General features: G+C 35.6%; 1 protein-coding gene across 3 annotated transcripts in view; it reads left to right on the plus strand.

Annotated features, from left to right (window-relative positions):
* Positions 1–23,949, plus strand: part of BRD10 (bromodomain containing 10) — a 104,666-nt gene that overhangs the window by 33,244 nt on the left and 47,473 nt on the right. For all 3 annotated transcript variants that reach the window (XM_079928003.1, XM_079928004.1, XM_079928005.1), the window contains one exon: positions 19,972–21,389. In XM_079928003.1, the coding sequence (XP_079784129.1) occupies positions 19,972–21,389 (1,418 nt within the window). The remainder of the gene's footprint in view (positions 1–19,971; positions 21,390–23,949) is intronic.

Genomic DNA, 23,949 nt, shown 5'->3' on the forward strand with positions numbered 1-23,949 from the left:
TTTTCTCCCATTCTGAGGGTTCTCTTTTGGTCTTGTTTATGGTTTCCTTTGCTGTGCAAAAGCTTTTAAGTTTCATTAGGTCCCATTTATTTATTTTTGTTTTTATTTCCATTTCTCTAGGAGGTGGGTCAGAAAGGATCTTGCTGTGATTGATGTCATAGAGTGTTCTGCCTATGTTTTCCTCTAAGACTTTGATAGTGTCTGGCCTTACATTTAGGTCTTTAATCCATTTTGAGTTTATTTTTGTGTAGGGTGTTAGCAAGTGTTCTAATTTTATTCTTTTACATGTAGTTGCCCAGTTTTCCCAGCACCACTTATTGAAGAGGCTATTCTCCATTGTATATTCTTGCCTCCTTTATCAAAAATAAGGTGACTGTATGTGCGTGGGTTTATCTCTGGGCTTTCTATCCTGTTCCTTTGATCTATATTTCTGTTTTTGTGCCAGTACCATACTGTCTTGATTACTGTAGCTTTGTCGAATAGTCAGAAGTCAGGGAGCCTGATTCCTCCAGGCCCATTTTTCTTTCTCAAGATTGCTTTGGCTATTCGGTATCTTTTGTGTTTCCATACAAATTGTGCAATTTTTTGTTCTAGTTCTGTGAAAAATGCCATTGGTAGTTTGATAGGGATTGCATTTAATCTGTAGATTGCTTTGGGTAATATAGTCATTTTCACAATGTTGATTCTTCCAATCCAAGAACATGGTATATCTCTCCATTTATTTGTATCATCTTTACTTTCTTTCATCAGTGTCTTATAGTTTTCTGCATACAGGTCTTTTGCCTCCTTAGGTAGGTTTTTTCCTAGGTATTTTATTCTTTTTGTTGCAGTGGTAAATGAGAGTGTGCCCTTAATTTCACTTTTGGATTTTTCATCATTAGTGTATAGGAATGCCAGAGATTTCTGTGCATTAATTTTGTATCCTGGTACTTTACCAAATTCATTGATTAGCTCTAGTAGTTTTCTGTTAGCATCTTTAGGATTCTCTATGTATAGTATCATGTCATCTGCAGACAGTGACAGCTTTACTTCTTCTTTTCCGATTTGGATTCCTTTTATTTCTTTTTCTTCTCTGATTGCTGTAGCTAAAGCTTCCAAAACAATGTTGAATAATAGTGGTGAGAGTGGGCAGCCTTGTCTTGTTCCTGATCCTAGTAGAAATGGTTTCAGTTTTTCACCATTGAGGACTATGTTGGCTGTGGGTTTGTCATATATGACCTTTATTATGTTGAGGTAAGTTCCTTCTGTGCCTACTTTCTGGAGGGTTTTTATCATAAATGGGTGTTGAATTTTGTCAAAAGCTTTTTCTGCATCTATTGAGATGATCATATGTTTTTCTTCCTCAGTTTGTTAATATGGTGTATCACATTGATTGATTTTTGCATGTTGAAGAATCCTTTATATAAATGTCAACTTTCTGTTTTCACTCAACATTATGTATCTGAGATTTAACTGTGTTGAATTATTTCATTCTAGTTTATTTCACGTGCTAGTATATAATATTACATTATCTGACTGTGTTACAGTTTATCCATTTACCTGATAAGATGCACATTTTGGATTATTTCTAGTGTTTTGTTATTATGGAATGCTGCAGTAAACATTGATGTATGTGTCTTCTTTAAGGATGGAGATACAGATAGATGTGTGTGTATGTGTTCATTCTACTTTGTTTTTAATTTTATTTTTCTTCTTTATGTTTTGACTCACTCAACCCATTTTTCCCACTTCCCACCCTCCTCCTCTGGCAACCACCCATCTGTTCTTTTTTTTTTAAGATTCCACATATAAGAGAGATCATACAGTTTTATCATTCTGTGTCTGACTTTTTTCACGTAGTGTAATGGCCTCAAGGTCCATCCACATTGTCACAAATGGCAATATTTCCTTCTATTTTGTGGCTGACTAATACTCCATTGTGTATATATACCTCATTTTCTTTATCCATTCATCCATTAGATTGTTTTTATATCTTGGCTGTTGTATATAAGGTTGCAGTAAACATGGGGGTACATATTTTCAAGTTAGTATTTTTATTTTCTTCAGATAAATGCCCGGAAGTGGAATTGCTGGATTATATTGTAGTTCTATTTTTAATTTTTTGAGGAGCTGTCATACGGTTTTCCATAGTGGCTGCACCAGTTTACATTCCCAACAGTGCTCAAGGGTTCCCTTTTCTCCACATCCTCACCAGTACTTCTTATTTTTTGTCTTTCTGATAATGGTCATTCTGAAGGTGTGAGGTGGTATCTCATTGTGGTTCTAATTTGCATTTCCCTGATGATTAGTGATGTTGAGCATCTTTTCATATACCTGTAGGCCATCTGTGTGTCTTTGGAAAAATGTATATTCAGATCTGTCCATTTTTTAATCAAATTGTTGGTTTTTTGCTATTGGATTGTATCAGTTTTTTTATATATTTTGGATTTTAGCCTCTTACCAGATACATGATTTGCAAATATTTTCTCCCATTCAGTAGGTTGCCTTTTCATTTTGTTGATGGCTTCCTTTGCTGTACAGAGCTTTTAAGTATGATGCAGTCACACGAAGTTATTTTAGCTTTTGTTGCTTTTGCTTTTGTTGTCAGATTCCAAAAATCTTTACCAAGACCTATGTCAAGGAGTTTACTGCTTATCTTTTTCTTCTAGGAGCTTTATGGTATAAGGTCTTATGTTCAAGTCTTTGATCCATTTAAGTTAATTAATTGTTGTATATATTGTAGGAGAGCCATCAAATTTCATTCTTTTGCATGTAGCTGTCCAGTTTTCCCAACACCATTTATTGAAGAGATTGTCCTTTCCCCATTGTATATTCTTGGCTCCTTTGTCATAAATTAATTGACTGTATATGCATGGATTTAGTTGTGGGCTCTCTGTTCCTTTCCATCGATCTGTGTGTCTGTTTTTATGCCAGTACGCTACTGTTTTGATTACTGTGGATTTGTAGCATCATTTGAAGTCAGGGAGCAGGGTCCTTCCAGCTTTCTTTGGTCTTTCACCTCCTGGGTACTTCATTCTTTTTGATTCAATTGTATATTCATTCTGCTTTTAATCTTATGGTCATGGCAGATTCTTCAACGTTTTTTGGAGTGTTGCTACACTAATATATTCTTCTTAAAGTTGTTGTGAGGAGGTTATATTGATAAAGTAGTTACCATCATTACTGATAAAGTAGTTACCATCATTATCGGTTTTGTTTTTAAAAATTAATTATTTTTTAGGTGTGTTGGGTCTTTGTTGCTGTGCACGGGCTTTCTCTAGTTGCAGCGAGTGGGGGCTGCTCTTCATTGCCATGCGGGCTTCTCATTGCGGTGGCTTCTCTTGTTGCAGAGCACAGGCTCTAGGTGCGCGGGCTTCAGTAGTTGTAGCATGTGGGCTCAGTAGTTGTGGCTCGTGGGCTTTAGAGCACAGGCTCAGTTGCTCTGTGGCACGTGGGATCTTCCCGGACTAGGGCTTGAGCCCATGTCCCCTGCGTTGGCAGGCAGATTCTTAACCACTGTGCCATCAGGGAAGCCCTCCCTCAGTCTTAAGTGCCATCATTGTCCAATATTTTAGTTCTTTCTGGTTCTTAACTGTCCAGCTGTTGCCACAGTTCAAGTTTTTATCCAAGAGTCTATCCTTTTCTCATGTTATACTTTCTTCATAAGTCATCTCATCCATTCCCATACCACCTATATACAGAAGACTCAGATATATGTCTCTTGCCCAAACTTCTCTAAGTTTGAGACCTAATTGCATATTTAACATGTCTCTGGATGTAGTATCTATCACTGACAGTATCATTGTCTCTCATCTATCAGGAAACAGGTGGCACATTCAAAATGAGAAAATTCAAGGAGGGTTTATTTCAAAAGAGATTGGATTATAGCTGAACATTAAGACATGAGGCTGTTAACCAGGGTGAGCAAGAGGGTGTAGTTACTGGTACCCATGAGAGGATTACAAACAAGAGGCTATTGAGATGATACCTTGTGTTGAAGGACACAACTCCCCCCCTTTTATTTAAGTCCATTTATAAAACTTTTATTCCACTTATATGAACTTAATACATGTGTTCTTAACAATTATGCTTGTATTGTTCATGAAAATTTAGCAAGACATTAAACAAGACAGCCATCAGCTCAGGTTATTTCCCTATTAACTATTTTTACAGCACATGCATGTTAGGTAAATACCAAAAACCTCACAGAGAGGAAGCCAAGGGAATAAAGTACTTTACCCTACTTTTCCCTACTTTCCTGTCTTTATCTGGTCCTTGCCAGGGCTCCCTCAACTAAACCTAAGGAAAGCTAGTTCATGACGTTGCCTGCTGATACAGTTAAACTACACAGTGAAGGGTAGAGAATAGATCTGCAGGCAAACAAAAGATATTTGCTATAGATATCTTCTTCAAATTGATTACATCAAAAATTAATTATGAAAGCATAATGCTTACACCTAAAATTTGATCTCACTGTAGTGCTCCCTATCTTTATGAATGGCACCAGTATCTATTAGATTATTTAAATTAGAAACCTAGGATTCATCCAGGACATCTTCCTTTCCCTTATACACAAATCAAATTCATCCCCAAATGTTGACAGTTTTATTTCCTAATCTCTCTTGAATTTGCTACCCTCTATCTTCTCTGCCTTCATCCAGTTCCTTAAGCTCTCACTTAGGCTACTATAATCTTTTCTTAATTGGTGAAACAGTTGTCCTCCTTCCATTCTGTTTTTCACTTTAAAGCTAGAATGAACTTTTCCAAATGCAAATTTGATCATGCCACTTACCTTTTCCCATTACTTACACCTCCCCAAAACAAAGCAAGTCAAGTACACACACGAACTTTAATGGCTTAATATAGTTTATAAGACCCTGCTTTTACCTTTTGGCCTCACCCTATCTCTCTAATCTCATCATATGCCTTTTTCCCCCACATTTCTTGCTATCCTTGCCACACCTACCTTCTTTTTCTGTCTTCAGTACCAAGAGAGCGTTAACTTTATGTGCATCCGAATTTAGAGTTTACATAAAAACACATGTAAAATGTATCAGGAATAGTGAGACTTTTTCTTTTAACCTTCGTTTTCTAAATTTTCTAAAATAAGCATGCTTTTCTTTTATAATTGAAAATATGACAAGTATTAAAATTTATAAAGTGCCCCATAACTAGTGAGATAGGCTGAGTCTTTTAAATGTCTTTTGAGCCTCTCACAAGATTTGTTTTAAGTCCTTAGAAGGAAAATGTGACATTTAGTCATCAACATGTGGTATGATACATGGGAATGCTAAACAAAGCCTCCCTCTCTATGTACAATTAATTTATCATAATCTATCATGATAATTTTATCAATCTATCAATTCTATCGATCTAATATCCTCTCGAGAGCTAGTCAGAGACTAGCTGAGAATATAGCTACTGTAAAATTTGGTCTGGAAGGGGCTTTGAAAACATCATAAAGAAAGGTCAGATTGGAAGACAGGGAAGATTGCAAGGATCATATGATTACAGTAGTTGTGCTTAAGACCTAGGCGTAAGCTTCTCTCTTTTTTTGTTTTGTTTTTTGATTAAAACTTTTGGCATAAGAAGTGAGAAAGTAAAGTTTTCCTCCTGCTAATTAGCTTTAAACAACTTTTTATATCAGAAATTCAAGTTGGCAGCAAGCTGAATAATTCTAGTCCATAGTATAATATGGTAATACTTCAGTTAACTGATGGGCATCTGATAATTTTTAGGTGACCATCTGGACAGACATAAACCTAAGAGTAAACTATTTTAAAAAATCTTTTAAGTCCAACAGTTAGGTCTCTGATTTGTGATCTATTCCAATTAAAGGAAGGGAATCCCTACTCTATATTTTAATTTTTATACAGTAGGTAGTCTCCCTTTTTTGTACAGTATATGCCGTACAAACCATGGTTTCTTAAATCAGATTGCAAAAATCCAAAATCCTGGCATTCCTATACTACTATCTTTATTTACCTGGATGCATTGGAAACCAGTGCAAAGGAGATGGCAGATGATATGTGTTGAACAGAAAGGAATAAACATTGAGTAAGGCTTGGTAGTCTGGCTGTCTTCAGGTAAATGCTGTTAGGGCAGCAGCCTATCTTGGGGCCGATTAGTGTACAGAGGCACTGTTGATTTAGAAGACAGCAACAGTACAAGTCAAAGTTCTGGGAAAATTGAGTGAAAGGGCTGGTTAATGTGTAGTTGCTGGAGGGAACTCCCTGGCGGTCCGGTGGTTAGGACTCCACACTTCCACTGCAGGGGTTCCGGGTTCGATCCCTGATCAGGGAACTAAGATCATGCAATCTGCGTGGTGCAGCCAAAAAAAAAAAAAAAAAAAGTGTAGTTGCTGGAATAGTCTTTAAGCTACTCATGACCACTGCATTTTGTTTATAATGGTGACATTGAGCCATTAAGGAAAGATTAAATTATATTTTATATACTTTATTTATTAAGCAGGAACATATATAATACATTTTAGATAATATTTTAAAAATAAAATTGTTAAAATTGGAAGTTAGCTCTCCTTAAGTAAATTTCAGTTAATCTGGAATATGACATCATTAGGTAGCAGTTTCAATCATTAATGTCTACTCTAGCCATATTAAAAATATTGGACCTCTTCACCATTCTTTTTTTGCAAAACTATTTGGATTACTAGAAATAGTGTGCATGCTTTTGTACTCATTTCACATGTTTGTCTAAACTTACTGGTATTTTATTGATTTGGAAATCATTGGAGTTAAAGTAAAAATGTTTTCTACATTTTTGTGAATTAAAAGCTGGGCCTTCCCTGGTGGCGCAGTGGTTGAGAGTCCACCTGCCGATGCAGGGGACACGGATTCATGGCCCGGTCCGGGAAGATCCCACATGCCGCGGAGTGGCTAGGCCCGTGTGCCATGGCCGCTGAGCCTGCGCGTCCGGGGCCTGTGCTCCGCAATGGGAGAGGCCACAACAGTGAGAGGCCCGCATACCGAAAAAAGAAGGAAAAAAAAAAAAAGCTATGACTTATGATTAAGTGATTTATTTTCAAATTCTCTATAACACAAAATAACAATGACTTAATGAAGTAGACATTTGTCATTTGTGACCACCCAGCATTTTTGAAGAGCTGCCCAACATTTTGGTAATTTCCCATGTTGTAAGTCCTGACTTCCCAAAGCAGATGCCAGAAAATTTATATTCTCATACCCACTCATAGCTAAGGTAGAGGCCTGTGACCAGTCACGCTCTTCTCACTTGAAATTGCTTGGGACCAACATGAGGTGGCAGTCTTGGGCAGGGAAGTTAATCTTTTGGCAAAGGTGGTGGTAGGAGCTTCTAGTTGTTCTAGCTTCCTAGTATCAGAAATGCTAAGTAGTAGTGGAAGTCTAGTTTTTTCTGGAGAAGCTCTCAAAGTGTGGTTGGGATTCATATCTTCATATCTATTAAGTTTGGCTCTGTTACCCTTAACAGAGCTTAATTCCTTCTCTACTTTAGCTAGAAGAGATTCTGTTGTTGGTAGCTAAGTAAGAAGCTTGACTGAACACTTAATATGAATGGTTGGTTTTCCTAAAATATAATATTGTATATTGCTCATTTTAGAAAATGTAAATAAATGTCATGCTTTCCTTTTTCATGCTACCACTTTACATACTGTGTTGTATTGTTTTTTCAGTTAATGGATTATTTTGGATTACAACTTCTGTATATGTTTCTTACTAGATTGTAAACTCTTATTTAAGAGTGTGGTCCATGCTTTCACCTCTTTGTATTCTCACACATGGTAAGCATTCGATAAACTTTATAAAACTAGTAAAGTTAGGATACTTTAAAACATAATTTTCTTTTGTAAAGCTGTTCACTTGTTAGTGATGTTCTTACCAAGTTATACCTGACCAAAATAACCTTAGGCACAGCTTCTGTTCATATTTTACACAGTAACAGGTAAACATTCTTGAAGCCAGTAAGGAACAACCTCAAAAATGAGAACTTGTCCAGGAAAAAAAAAAATTGGGGAAAACTTTTTTGTTGTTCATTTGGTGATGTTTACTTTTACTTCCAGTTTTATTGAGAAATGATTGATATACATCACTGTATAAGTTTAAGATGTACAGCATGATGGTTTGACTTACATATATTGTGAAAAGATTACCACAGTAGATTTAATTATACTGACCATCTCATATAGATGTAATAAAAAGAAAAGAGGGACTTCCCTGGTGGCTCAGTGGTTAAGAATCCACTTGCCAATGCAGGGGACACGGGTTCGATCCCCGGTCCAGGAAGATCCCACATGCCGAGAAGCAACTAAGCCTGTGCGCCACAACTACTGAGCCCGCATGCCTAGAGCCCCTGATCCACAACCAGAGAAGCCACTGCAATGAGAAGCAAACACACCACAACGAAGAGTAGCCCCTGCTCGCTGCAACTAGAGAAAGCCCGTGCGCAGCAACGGAGACCCAATGCAGCCAAAAATAAATAAATAAAATAAATTTATTAAAAAAAAATTTCTCCTTGCAATGAGAACTATTAGGATCTACTTTCTTACTTTCCTATAACCGTTTTTTTTTCATTAGTGAATGTGGTTTTTATAACTATCCTCAGGCATTCATATAGCATTGCCCCAATACTGAAGGCTTAATTTTTCAAGCTAACATTTTAGAAACATGTAGCACTCTATCTGATTTTAGTACAGCACTTCAGAACAAATTTTTAAATTGAGAATAATTTTGAAAGCTCTTTTTTATTTGTCCTTGTGAGCAGAGTGTGGTTTTCTTCAGCATTTTGTAATAGTGTTTTTTTTAATGTTTTAATTATATTTTAAGTGTTTGACTAAGTTTTTTTAAATTGGCAGATTATAGACGTTAACTCTAGAGCTCTTTGGCAAGCTCCCATTCTGTATATACCATACTGCTGAGGATTGGGACAGAGACTCACAGCTCTACGTCTAAAGGATTATTCTGTGTTACGCTGGCCTACACCAGACCAATCTTTGTTTCTCTTTCTCCTGCCTCTTCAGTACTCATGGTCTAAGGCTAGAATCCATCATTCTCCCTTGAAGGGTTTAGTTTATAGGGAACAGAAGAGTGAGTAGCAGCCCTTGAGTAACTCAGGCAATGTCCACATTTGGCAGCATCATACCCCAACTAAGTCATGGCCTTTCCAGGCACCTGAGCCAACACAATTTGTGAATTACTGCCTAGTCTTCCAAGAGTAAGCCAGTTGGTGCTAACTTTGGCCCACCAATGACAAACTGTTTGTATTGCTGGCTCTTACGCTAATCACTGTGTAAGCCTAAGAAAGTTACCTTATCGCCCTTCTATGTCCTTAGTGTCCCCGTCTATAAATTGAATAAATAGTGTCTGAAATTGCCGTATCTCTAGCCTTTATTGGCCAAAGGTTGCTAGCACTGTTTTAGTCAAAACCAAGTCCATAAAAGTGTCTTGGTCTGCTCCAACTTCTCCTTTCATTTTCTTCCCTGAGCACTAGTTGTTACTCTTTCACCTCTACAGAAACAGAGCATGATTGATTGTGACAGGGTTGACCAAAATCAGTTTCTGTGCCAAGCATACTAAATGAATGCACTTTTTGTTGGTTGGTATTCTAACAGATAGTTTTCTATACCAAACTTTTAAACAAGCTCTGAGTTACATTTCATGAGAAATAACTTGAAAACCTTTTCTTTAGTTAACAACAGAATATTGAAGAAATGATTACCCTTCTCAGTATATATAAAGTGCAGAGAAACTCAATTTCATGGTAAACAATATCCATAAATCTAACAGGTAAGAAATATAATATCCATAAATCTTTTTGGTATTGGCTCTTTAATATCTCCTGGCTAATATTCTTTTTGAAAAGTTGATTGAAGAATTTTTTTTTATTTCATTGGCTGTATAGTTTAAAAGTTACATAGTACTATTAAGGCTTCTAATTAAAGACAACAGCCTTACTTCAACTCATCTTCTATTTCATGACTCAGAAACATCTACCTTTAACTTTTTAGCCATTTTTTCTAGTAATTATTTACACATTTCTAAATACATGCTGATTGCTAGTTCCTGATTTTTCAGTTTGGCATTATCTGTTGACATCCGTCTTTGGAAGATGAGATTTATTTCACTTACAACTGTTTCCACTCACTTGGAAGTTATATGCTCTATTTCTCTTATTAATTTTGATCTTTTCTGCCTCATCTGTCTTATATATGATTGATGAATAATTTAGCTCTATCTCATTTTTTACTCGCCGAACTAAACATTATTGTTACTGTTTTTTGTAGTATAATGTTTATTTACCCACATGATTCACAGTTGATTTGTTCTTCAATTCTTTCATCTTAGAACTTCTTTCTGTGATCATTGTTTTCCTGAAGTATATACTAGAGAAGTATTTTCTCTGTATCTTGAAATTTGGATAGTTTCTATTACTGTCTCCAAGTTCACCAATCTTTTCTTCTGCTATGTCTAATTTGCCATTAGTCCCATTCAGTATATTTTCATCTCAGACATTGTAGTTTTCATCTCTAAAAGTTCAATTTGGGTCTATTTTATATCTCCCATGTCTCTACTTAACTTTTTGACCATATATATTACAGTTTCAATAACTACTCTAATGGCCTTATTTGCTAATCCTAACATTTGTTTCATTTCTGGGTCAGTTTTGAGTGATTGATTTTTATCTTCTCATTATGGACCATGTGTTTCTGCTTTGTTGTATGCCTAGTATTTTGGTTTGGATGCCAAACATTGTGAGTTTTATCTTGGTGGGTGCCGGATATTTTTATATTTCTGTGAATCTCCTAGAGCTTTTTTTCTGGAATGCAGTTAATTACTTGGAAACAGTTTGGTCATTTTGGGTCTTTTATGATTTGTTACTTGGGTCCAGAACAGTGCTCAGTCTAGAGCTAATTATTCTCTACTACCAATGCAAGACCTTTCTGAGTATTCTATCCAACATCCCATGAATTATGAGTTTTTCCAGTGTGGCTTGTGGGAATAGACATTATATTTTCTAATCTTTTGGATGTTTTCCCCCACCTAGTTTTGGGTTGTTTCCTTACATGCATACACTAGTCAGTGCTCTGAATATTTGAGGGGGACTCTGTACATCTTTGCTGTTCTCACTTTATGCAGCTCTCTCTTCTTTAGTATTATGTCCTATAGACTTTAGCTGCCTTGGTGTCTCTGGATTCTTGACTTCTTCTCAACTCAGGGAGTCTGCTAGGCTCTACCTGGGTTCCCCCTCCTGCATCATGGCCTGAAAATTCTCTCAAAGCAGTAACTGCAACAGTTGTTGGGCTCATCTTCTCTGTTTCCCGTCTCTCTGAGATCACTGTCCTTTGCTTGATGTTTAGATTCTTACAGACCATTGTTTTATCTATTTTGTCAGGATTTTTATGGTTGGTTCAGGTAGGAGAGTAAATGTGATTCCTTGTTACTTCAGGTGGAAGCAGAAGACACTTTAGAAGTTTTTACTTTACTTAGAATGAGTTCTGCTTTTTGTCTAAATGAAAATGACTTTAATTTATCCTCATCCGTGAATGATAGTTGTTTCTGGTTTATTTTGTTGCTATTGAGAAATCTCTCAATCTTTTTGTGATTGTTGTATATGTAAGCTGTCATTTTCCCCCCTGACTGCTTGTAAGATTTTTTTTTTGTCTTTGATGTTTTATTATTTTATTATGATATGCCCAAGTGTGGTTCTCTTAATTTACTTTCTTGGGCTTTTTGAATTGGGGATTTGTGTCCTTTATCATTTCTAGGAAATTCTCAGCCATTATCTCTTCAAATATTGCCATCATCACCACTCCCCTACCCCTCTTTTGTATTCTTATTTCTGGAGCTCCAACTGGGTGTTTGTTAGACTTTAATCTGTCCTCCCTCTTTTACTTCTTTAACATGCCTGTTTTATACTTTGTTTCATTAACTGAAATTTTCGAGATGAATTCTTGTGAAGGCTTTAAGGACCCCGATTTTTCTATGTAGGGAAGTTTTTTTTCTTTTGGTTATTTTGGGGGTTTTTTTGGGCGGGGGGTTGCCACACTGCATGGCATGCGGAATCTTAGTTCTCTGCCCAGGAATCAAACCCGTGCCCCCTGCAGTGGAAGCTCAGAGTCTTAACCACTGGACCACCAGGGAAGTCCCATATGTGGGAAGGATTTTGAAGTGTGTAGTTTCTTTAATAGATAACAGGATTATTCAGATCTTTGTTCTTCTTGTGTCACTTTTGTTAGTTTGTGTTTTTCAAAAAACTTACCTGTTTCATTTAAATTGTCTCTTGGCATAAAGTTTCTTATAATATCTTTATATCATCTGTATCTGTAGAATCTACAGGATGTGCCCATTTTCATTTCTGGTATTGGTTTTGTGTATGTGTATGTTTGTTTTCTTCATCAGTATTGCCAAGGGTTTATTAATTTTAATAATGTTTCCAAAGAACCAACTTTCGAATTTAATGATTTTTCTATTGTATATTTGTTTTATATTTCATTGATTTCTGCTCTTTATTTCCTTCTTTCAGCTTTGGGGCTTTGATTTGCTGTTCTTTTCTAGTTTTTTTTCTTTTAATGAACACGTATGTTTGATTTTCAACTTTCCTTCTTTTCTAAATATACATTCTTAACTATAAATGTCCCTCAAAGTACTGCTTTAGTTACATACACCCCACCACTTTTAATTATTATATATTTTCCTTCCATATTTCCATCTCTACTCATTTGCATGTTTAAAGTCTGTTATTTTAGTACCTACCCTAGAAACTTTCATATGCATAATTAACTTATTAAAGCCTAATCAATATTTTTACCATTTTCCTGATTAATACAAGGACCTTGGAACACTTTTAACTGTAATCATTTCTCACCCAGCTTATTTGTTACTGTTGTAATGTATTTTAATTCTATCTTGTCTTCTTTTTAAACTCCACAAAACATTTTTATCATTATTTTATGCCCTGTCTATATAGATACAGCTATATATTACCACTTTTTTGCTCTTTTCCCATCTCTGATCATCAGTTAAGGATCATTGACCTTTATTCCATTTGAAGTAAATCCTTTAGCATTTCCTTTGGATGAGGTTCTGTTCATCACAAATATGGAGTTTTTGTTTGAAAATATCTTTATGTTTGTCTTCATTTTTGAAAGATATTTTTGCTGCGAATGGATATTTACATTGATAGTATTTTTAATATTAATTAATTAATTAATTAATATTTGGCTGCATTGAGTATTCATTTCTGCAGATGGGCTTTCTCTAGTTGTGGCAAGAGGAGGCTACTCTTCGTTGTGGTGTGTGGGCTTCTCACTACAGTAGCTTGTCTTTGTTGTGGAGAACGGGCTCTAGGCACGCGGGCTTTAGTAGTTGTGGCATGCGGGCTCAGTAGTTGTGGTGCACAGGCTTAGTTGATCCGCGACATGTGTGATCTTCCCGGAACAGGACTCGAACCCACGTCCCCTGCATTGGCAGGCAGATTCCTAACCACTGCACCACCAGGGAAGTCCCGATAGTTTTTTTTTTTTAAGTACATTAAAGATATTCCATTGTCTGCTGGCTTCCATTATTTCTGTTGAGATAACTGTAAATCTTTTTTTTCTTTTAATTTCTGTATTTTTCATATTTAGAAGTTTTCTTTAATTCTTTTTCAAAACTGCTTTGCATTTTAAAATAATCTTTTTCTTTGCCCTTGTTTTCAGTTTCTTTTCACTAGACGTATTTTGCACCTCCTAAATTACCTATGTCTATAGATTTTGGGGGGGTCGTACTTTTTTTCCTATCCCTCAACAGTAACTTATTTCCTTTTATATTTTGGGGTTTTTTTGACTGTGAACTCATTTCTTGTTACTGAATCAGTGTGGGAGTTCCTTAAGATCTAGTTATAAGGTTCATTGCCTCAGAGAATTGATTTTTTTCTGTTCAAGTACCTGACAACAATTTTGACATGAGACCATGTTAAACTTTTTGAGCACCCAGGAAATGTGAATGTGGTCAGTAAATCCACATGAGTCAGCTTACAGTTACAAATTCTTTAAAGAAATTTTATTTTTTCTCCATCCAACACTCCTATTGTGAAGACAGTTTTCCTTTCAGTCCCTTAGTTGGGGCCAGGAGAAGGGACTGTTGTTGCTAGTATACCCTTCTGCTAATTTTGTGGGCTTTTGGAGTCCCAGCTTTGTGCTGGGGAAGCCAGATTCTATCATCCCACAACCACCCCCATTCAGCAAAAAGCTAAAACTCCCCACAACTATAAGCACTTTTGAAAAAAAAATGAATTTTACCGAAAATCTCTAGTACTGTTTAGATATTTAAATGTAATTAATATACATAAATGCCAAATCACAAATGATAGTTTCTTCATTAGCTTTTTTAATGAACCAGAACTACTTGATTAATTTGTTGTATCTGTAATAATAAGGTAGTTATAGTGTGACCTCTTAGCCAGAAATATAAAAGTAAGTTTCTTCTATAAAATGAAAGTCCTGATATTGCTAAAATAGTATTCTTACTATGTATTTGTTTTAACAGATTACAATATGATAGTACAGAAAAATAGCCAGTGTCAGACACTGTGCCTCGACTTTCATTCAGAGTCCATGAATTAGTCACATCTTTATGTTTTTATACATCTTTTCTAGAGTAAGAGCTCTCACTCTTGAAAATTCAAGAGAAAGAAGTTATTATATTTTCTTCCCCTTGTTGGTGCATTTTAATTTCTCTCCCCAAACCTTATATGCTTTTATTTCTTTAAATACAGCTTTATTGAAATATAATTCACATACCATAGAGTTTACCTATTTAAATATAAAATCCAGCTGTTTTTAGTACATTCACAGAGTTGTGCAACCATCACTGCAGTCAATTTTAGAACGTTTCATCACACCAAAAATAAAGACTAATGGGACTTGCCTGGTGGTCCAGTGATTAAGACTCCATGCTCCCAAAGCAGAGGGCCTGGGTTTGATCCCTGGTCAGGGAACTAGATTCCACGTGCTGCAACTAAGAGTTCATATGCCAAAACTAAGATCCAGCGCAGCCTTAAAAAAAAAAAAAAAGACTGTGAAGTCACTTCCCATTTCCCCCACCTCCCCAGTCCTTGGAAACCTCTAATCTACTTTCCATCTCTATTCATTTCTGGACATTTTATGTAAATGGTATTATATAATATGTGGTCTTATGGGTGACTTTTTTTACTTAGTATCATGTTTCAAGGTTCATCCATGTTGTAACATGTATAAGCACTTCATTTTTTTTAATTGCCAAATAATATTCCATTGTACAGATATACCACTTTCTTTTTTTTTTTTTTTTTTGGTAGTTTGTCAAATGCTTTTTTTTCTTTAAACATCTTTATTGGAGTATAATTGCTTTACAATGGTGTGTTAGTTTCTGCTGTATAACAAAGTGAATCATTTATACATATCCATATGTCCCCATATCTCTTCCCTCTTGCATCTCCCTCCCTATCCCACCCCTCCAGGTGGTCAGAGAGCACCGAGCTGATCTCCCTGTGCTTATGCGGCTGCTTCCCACTAGCTATCTATTTTACATTTGGTAGTGTATATATGTCCATGCCACTCTCTCACTTCGTCCCAGCTTACCCTTCCCGCTCCCCGTATCCTCAAGTGCATTCTCTAGTAAGTCTGTGTCTTTATTCCCGTCTTGCCCTTAGGTTCTTCATGACCTTTTTTATTTTTTCAGATTCCATATGTATGTGTTAGCATGCAGTAGTTGTTTTTCTCTTTCTGACTTACTTCACTCTGTATGACAGACTCTAGGTCCAACCACCTCACTACAAATAACTCAATTTCGTTTTTTTTTATGGCTGAGTAATATTCCATTGTATATATGTGCCACATCTTCTTATCCATTCATCTGTGGATGGACACTTAGGTTGCTTCCATGTCCTGGCTATTGTAAATAGAGCTGCAATGAACATTGTGATACATGACTCTTTTTGAATTCTGGTTTTCTTAGGGTATATGCCCAGTAGTGGGATTGCTGAGTCATATGGTAGTTCTATTTTTAGTTTCTTAAGGAACCTCCATATTGTTCTCCATAGTGGCTGTATCAATTTCCATTCCCACCAACAGTGCAAGAGGGTTCCCTTTTCTCCACACCCTGTCCAGCATTTATTGTTTGTAGAATTTTTGATGATGGCCATTCTGACTGGTGTGAGATGATACCTCATTGTAGTTTTGATTTGCATTACTCTAATGATTAATGATGTTGAGCATGCTTTCATGTGTTTGTTGGCAATCTGTATATCTTCTTTGGAGAAATGTCTATTTAGGTTTTCTGCCCATTATTAGATTGGGTTGTTTGTTTTTTTGATATTGAGCTGCATGAGCTGCTTGTAAGTTTGGGAGATTAATACTTTGTCAGTTGCTTCATTGGCAAATATTTTCTCCCATTCTGAGGGTTGTCTTTTGGTCTTGTTTATGGTTTCCTTTGCTGTGCAAAAGCTTTTAAGTTTCATTAGGTCCCATTTGTTTCTTGTTTTTATTTCCATTTCTCTAGGAGGTGGGTCAGAAAGGATCTTGCTGTGATTTATGTCATAGAGTGTTCTGCCTATGTTTTCCTCTAAGACTTTGATAGTGTCTGGCCTTACATTTAGGTCTTTAATCCATTTTGAGTTCATTTTTGTGTATGGTGTTAGGGAGTGTTCTAATTTTATTCTTTTACATGTAGCTGTCCAGTTTCCCCAGCACCACTTATTGAAGAGGCTGTCTTTTCTCCATTGTATATTCTTGCCTCCTTTATCAAAGATGAGGTGACCATATATGCATGGGTTTCTCTCTGGGCTTTCTATCCTGTTCCTTTGATCTATATTTCTGTTTTTGTGCCAGTACCATACTGTCTTGATTACTGTAGCTTTGTAGTATAGCCTGAAGTCAGGGAGCCTGATTCCTCCAGGCCCATTTTTCTTTCTCAAGATTGCTTTGGCTATTTGGGGTCTTTTGTGTTTCCATACAAATTGTGAAATTTTTTGTTCTAGTTCTGTGAAAAATGCCATTGGTAGTTTGATAGGGATTGCATTGAATCTGTAGATTGCTTTGGGTAGTATAGTCATTTTCACAATGTTGATTCTTCCAATCCAAGAACATGGTATATCTCTCCATCTGTTTGTATCATCTTTAATTTCTTTCATCAGTGTCTTATAATTTTCTGCATACAGGTCTTTTGTCTCCTTAGGTAGGTTTATTCCTAGGTATTTTATTCTTTTTGTTGCACTGGTAAATGGGAGTGTTTTCTTAATTACACTTTCAGATTTTTCATCATTAGTGTATAGGAATGCCAGAGATGTCTGTGCATTAATTTTGTATCCTGCTACTTTACCAAATTCATTGATTAGCTCTAGTAGTTTTCTGGTAGCATCTTTAGGATTCTCTATGTATAGTATCATGTCATCTGCAAGCAGTGACAGCTTTACTTCTTCTTTTCCGATTTGGATTCCTTTTATTTCTTTTTCTTCTTTAGCTGTGGCTAAAACTTCCAAAACTATGTTGAATAAGAGTGGTGAGAGTGGGCAACCTTGTCTTGTTCCTGATCTTAGTAGAAATGGTTTCAGTTTTTTACCATTGAGGATGATGTTGGCTGTGGGTTTGTCATATATGGCCTTTATTATGTTGAGGAAAGTTCCTTCTGTGCCTACTTTCTGGACGGTTTTTATCATAAATGGGTGTTGAATTTTGTTGAAAGCTTTCTCTGCATCTATTGAGATGATCATATGGTTTTTCTTCTTCAATTTGTTAATATGGTGTATCACATTGATTGATTTGCATATATTGAAGAATCTTTGCATTCCTGGGATAAACCCCACTTGATCATGGTGTATGATCCTTTTAATGTGCTGTTGGATTCTGTTTGCTAATATTTTGTTGAGGATTTTTGCATCTGTTCATCAGTGATATTGGCCTATAGTTTTCTTCCTTTGTGACATCTTTGTCTGGTTTTGGTATCAGGGTGATGGTGGCCTCGTAGAATGAGTTTGGGAGTGTTCCCCTCTCTGCTATATTTTGGAAGAGTTTGAGAAGGATAGGTGTTAGCTCTTCACTAAATGTTTGATAGAATTCACCTGTGAAGCCATCTGGTCCTGGACTTTTGTTTGTTGGAAGATTTTTAATCACAGTTTCAATTTCAGTGCTTGTGATTGGTCTGTTCATATTTTCTTTTCTTCCTGGTTCTGTCTCTGAAGGTTGTGCATTTCTAAGAATTTGTCCATTTTTTCCAGGTTGTCCATTTTATTGGCATATGGTTGCTTGTAATAATCTCTCATGATCCTTTGTATTTCTGCAGTGTCAGTTGTTACTTCTCCTTTTTCATTTCTAATTTTATTGATTTGAGTCTTTTCCCTTTTGGTTTCTCCCAAAACTAATTGATAAATTGGTTTATCAATTTTGTTTATCTTCTCAAAGAACCAGCTTTTAGTTTTATTGATCTTTGCTATCATTTCCTTAATTTCTTTTTCATTTATTTCTGATCTGATCTTTATGATTTCTTTCTATTTATCCATTCAGCAGTTGATGGATATACAAATACCAAATACATTTGGTAGTTTTACTCTTTGACTATTATGAGTAATGCTACTATGAACATTAATATACAAGTTTTTGTGTGGACATATATTTTCATTTCTCTTGGACATATACCTAGGAGTAGGTTTGCTGGGTCATATGTTTAACCTTCTGAGGACCTGCTAGACTGCCTTTGAAAGTAGCTATATCCTTTATAGTGTATGAAGTTTCCAGTTTCTCCATAGTTTTACCAATAGCTGTTAGTATCTCTCTTACAATAATCATCTCAAGATCATTATCTTAAGAGAGATACCAATTCATGTATTGGTATCGTACTGTGGTTTTGATTTACATGTCTCTAACGGATAATGATGTTGAGCATCTTTTCATCGGCTTATTATTCATTTGTACGTCTTCTTTGGAGAAATATTTACTTTGTCCATTTTTAGTTCGGTTATTTTATCCTTTTATTATTGAGTTATAAGTGTACTTTTATTTTCTAGATACAGATCTCTCATTAGATACGTGATTTGCAAAAATGTTCTCCCATTCCATGGTTGTCTTTTCACTTGATGATGTCCTTTAAAAGCACAAACGTTTTTAGTTTTGATGGTGACCACTTTATTTTTTCTTTTGTTGCTGTGCTTTTGGTGCCATATATAAAAACACTTTGCCTAATGCAAGATCACGGAGACTTCTTTTTATCTAATTTAATTTTTTTAATTAAGAAAATTTAAAGCAGTGCCCGTAAAGAACTTTTTAAGGGGAAGAAAGCACTTATAATCTCATCAACATAGGATTCACGTATTTTTGGAATACTGTCATCTCCTTGTTCAGTATTTGCATATTTTCATTATTGCTATTGTTTGTTAAGTACCATATTGTGTTCTGATGTTTTTGGTGTTTATGCATAATATTCATAATTTTAAGGCTATATAATATATCCAGCTTATTTCCCAGTTATGTAATACAACTTCTTTATATTTTTATTTTCCTTATACAGAACTCCAGTTAACACTGACAAACACGTAACTTTTTGCTTCTATTGAATTATCTTCTTAGAATAACTTTTTAGGAATGGAATTATCAGGTCAAAGGATGTAAACATGTTTACAGCTCTTACATGACATCATATTACTTCTAGAAAGCACTAAACTGTGCTTTTGTGTAGTAAACATTTTAAAAATGTTTTTCATTTATTTTGAAGTTGATACACATTGTGAGTTGAACAGTTTTGCCTTGAGTAGCAATGTTAGTGATAATCCTCCATCAGTAAAACTCAGGATCAAGTTATATGTGTATTTCTTCATCTGAAAAAAAAAATCACAATAGTACATCTAATGGGACACTTTGTACTGATAGTGAAAACTAGAACAGCCAATTGCCTTGTTGACTGAAGATAAATATGACATACTTAAAATTTAGTATTTTATGGTATTCTCTACTTTAAGTAATAATAATATAATTTGTTAAATTTTCTTTAGGCTTCGGGAGCAGGAAAGAAAAGAAGCAGAAGAAGCTAGTCAAAAGGAAGTAGAAGAATGGGAAAGAAAACTTCTAGCTCAAGCAGCTCCAACTTGTATGGAGACCATGTGGGAAATTCCAGCAATCGGGCATTTCCTTTGTTTAGCCCAGCAAATTCTAAATTTGCCAGAAATAGTCTTTTACGAATTGGAACGCTGTCTTCTGATGCCTCAGTGTAACGCTTTTCTATCTAAAATAATGACTTCTCTATTAAGTCCTCCCCATCGCAGACCTACCTTACATCGAAGACCTACTTTGCCTTATAGAACCTGGGAAGCAGCACTGAGACAGAAAGTACAGCAGTGGTACACGGCTGTAGGGCAGACTGAAAATCCCAATAACTGTGCTGAAAAACTTGGGTTGTGTCCTCAGTTTTTTAAAGTTCTTGGAGAAGTTAATCCATTGGAAGAAAAACTTTTTCATGAACTACCTTTCTACCAAAAAGTGTGGTTACTTAAGGGTCTTTGTGACTTTGTGTATGAAACACAGAAGGAAGTTCAAGATGCTGTACTTGGACAGCCTATTCATGAATGCAGGGAAGTTATCCTTGGTTACGATTATTTGGAGAATGCTTATGTACATTTCCCACAGTTCTGTGGTGCAGATGTACGGATTTATAAACAGAGACCTTTTCAAGCCCCAGAATTTCCAGTTCCACCCATTAAAATACAAAGAGTACCTCGGATTAAACTGGAGAAATTGAAGTGTGACTATGTTAGTGCAAGTAATGGAGAACATAGGTGTAGTAGAGAAGGCCTGCCCTCTGCCTTCAGGAAAGAGCAGGAAATTAGTTTTGATCCAACTTGCTGCCCTGCTAAAATGAACTTGGATAATCATGACATTTCTGTTGAAATGGAAGTGAAATCCAACTGTGAAATTAGAATTCGTAGGCCCTGTGAAATGAAAATAACTGATTGCTGTAAAGAAAATTTAGAGAAACCAGGGAGCCCAGGGGAAGTTACTGGCTTTGGAGAGCCTCTCAGTCCAGGTGAAATAAGATTTATAGAAAATCAGGAAAAATATGGTGAAGCTTCCAGAGTAAAGCCTGAACCCAGTCCATTAAAAGAAAATGCTCTGAAATCTTGCCAAATACATGTAAATGGAAGTCACAGTGATCATCCAGAAATTAACTGCCACAAAGTTGTAAGGGATATTCTATTAGAACAGTCACTGCAGAGCCACAAGAAACTCAAAGTAACTAAAATGAGGGCAAAAAAGAAGAAAAAGAAAAAAAAGAAATTGAAAGATGTTTTGAATGAAAACTTACAAAGAAAGCGCGAAGGTCTTCATTCCCTTGCATTCAAGTCTTACAAACCTGAGATCCAGAATAAGTTATTGATCATCAAAAAGAAAGCAAAACACAAGAAGCACAAATCTGGTAAGCTAACACAAAATGGGTGAGAATTACATTTTAGCATATATCAAGTAGTGCTTTCAATTAGGCATCATGGAAGGCTCTGACTGACAAAATGAAATAACGTGTGTGTGTGTGTGGTGTGTGTGTGTGTGTGTGTGTGTGTGTGTGTGTGTGTGTGTGTGTGTGTATGTTTAAAGGTCAAGTTTTATATTAGTCCCCGTAATTAAAACCCAGAGCAGAAGAGGTTTTATATATAATACTAACAACAACAAAATACTGATGTAATACATTTGAATTTAATTCTCAGTTGAGAATCTTTGGGCATTATGTTTTTACATTCTCTGGACCAATTTCTCCATAAGTGATGCTTCCCATCATTTTTAAGAAGTGTTTTTTTCCCCAGGCTAAGGGCAGTACAGTGCAATGGAAGAAGCACTGATATCAAGAGGTATCATTCCCAGAGCTAAAGTGTGTAGCAACTAGCTTCTTAAACCAAGGCAAGTTAGATTATTTTTCTGGGTCTTAGTTTTTTCCCACATTATATATTTTTCAACTTCCTGAAAAATTATTTTAGTATATATTTTCATATCCAGAAAAAAATGTGAACTATAAGGGAAAAATTACATCAACTAATAAGATATGAAGCTTTTTTTTTTACAGGATTTGTAAGTTTGTCTTACACCAGATTTAAGTACTCACTATATTTGCCACAAGCCTGTTTGAACAATAACAACAAAAATTCCGATGAATAAATTCTTCAGTGGTTGTTTGCTCTCTTTTTATAATTACTCAGGTGCTTTTGCTTTTCCTGTTGTTTGCCATTTAATCAATTTATGTCTCAGTTACTAAGAGCATAGATGAGATAAAAGCACATGATCAACTTCATTTATTAACACTAATAAAAAGTTGTTGGATTGGGAAAAACTTGAATAGTTTACTAAAATGAGTTGTGATTTATTGTCATTATTTATGGATTTCAGTTTTTTATTCCTTCCCTCAGTAACAAAGGTAATGAAGATTAGACAGTAATTTGATGAGTTGGCAGATGAGGGAGTGAACTTTGTTTAGCTGATATAGTTGCTTTTATACTTTAGTTATTTAAATCATTAAATACAGTTAAATGTATTTTAAAATGCATATGTAATACATAATTGATAAAGAAGTAGTACAAATTTTACCATCAAGAACAGGCTTGGGCTTCCCTGGTGGCGCAGTGGTTGAGAGTCCACCTGCTGATGCAGGGGACACGGGTCCGTGTGCCGGTCTGGGAAGATCCCACATGCCGCAGATCGACTAGGCCCATGAGCCATGGCCGCTGAGCCTGCGCGTCCGGAGCCTGTGCTCCGCAACAGGAGAGGCCACAACAGTGAGCGGCCCGCATACTGCAAAAAAAAAAAAACAAAAAAAAAACTTAATTTGTTGAACTAAAAATTGCAAAGTGGTCCACATTGACCCAGATGATAAAAAACTACAGTTTTTTTAAAGTGACTCTCAACAATAAATCCTTTAAATTTTATAAGCAATCCATTAGGCTATATAAATTTAGTTTTACTGATTTGGCAAGTTCTCTTTGAAATGTTAGCCTCTAATATATTAAATAATATTTTAAAATTTAAAAACTGTTTTCAATTCCAAAGCATGTAGTATTGTTTTATTAATACCATTATCACCTAAAAGCTTTTAAGTGTTCATTTATGACCTACTATTGATGTGTTGAAAAGTAATTATGGCTTATGATGATTTATAAAATAAAATAGATATTGATGTAGCTCCTATACAGATTATACCAGTAGCAGAATAAAAATATTAACTCCTAAGGATTGAATTAAAAGGAGTTTGTATTGTAAGCAAATAAAGTGTTGCTTCATTTTTAAAATGGAAGTTCAGAGTGTTTGTAGATCAGAGAAAAAATTTGTGGGAGTTGCATGTCTAGTTCTAGACAAGTGGGTGAATAAAACTCAGAAGCAAATTCAGTGAGTACGGTTCACGCTCTCTGAGGCTGTTTGTTGGGAAGAGAAGGCTTATAGGAATGAAGTAGAAGAAAATAATGGCACTCGCCTATACACTTTCTCATTTTATCTTCAGGGCAAATTTTGGAAAGTCAGTTTTCAGTGGCACAAATACTAGGATCTGGCTAATACAGTTTCCTTCTCCCTTGTTAGTACTGAGTAAGCATAGGCCAATTCTTTAGTTTCTTCACTAAACTTCTTACTGGCATAACAGTACTACGTAAAATGATATAACAACAACAAAACATCTGTTTTACGTCTTTCTGTACACTTGTCTATCTGAGGCTTTGCCCTGAGGTTTTTTTATTAGGTATATGACATTGTGGCCTTTTATAGTTAGGGGCATACCCTAATCCAGTGTTTCCTTTCTTACTCCTTTTAAAAGTGAGCTTCATGGTCACAGGTTTGGGAAATATTCCTCTTACAGATTCACATTGTGCATTAGTACAGGTCCACAGTGCATCTTACAAAACTCTTGTACCAGATGTGTTTTGGAATTCAGAAATCTTCAGATTTTAGAAGGATATTATGATATATATAATGTTTATTAAATAACATCCCCAGTGGAGCTT

The sequence above is a fragment of the Stenella coeruleoalba genome (assembly GCF_951394435.1).
Source record: "Stenella coeruleoalba genome assembly, chromosome: 7".
NCBI lineage: Eukaryota > Metazoa > Chordata > Mammalia > Artiodactyla > Delphinidae > Stenella > Stenella coeruleoalba.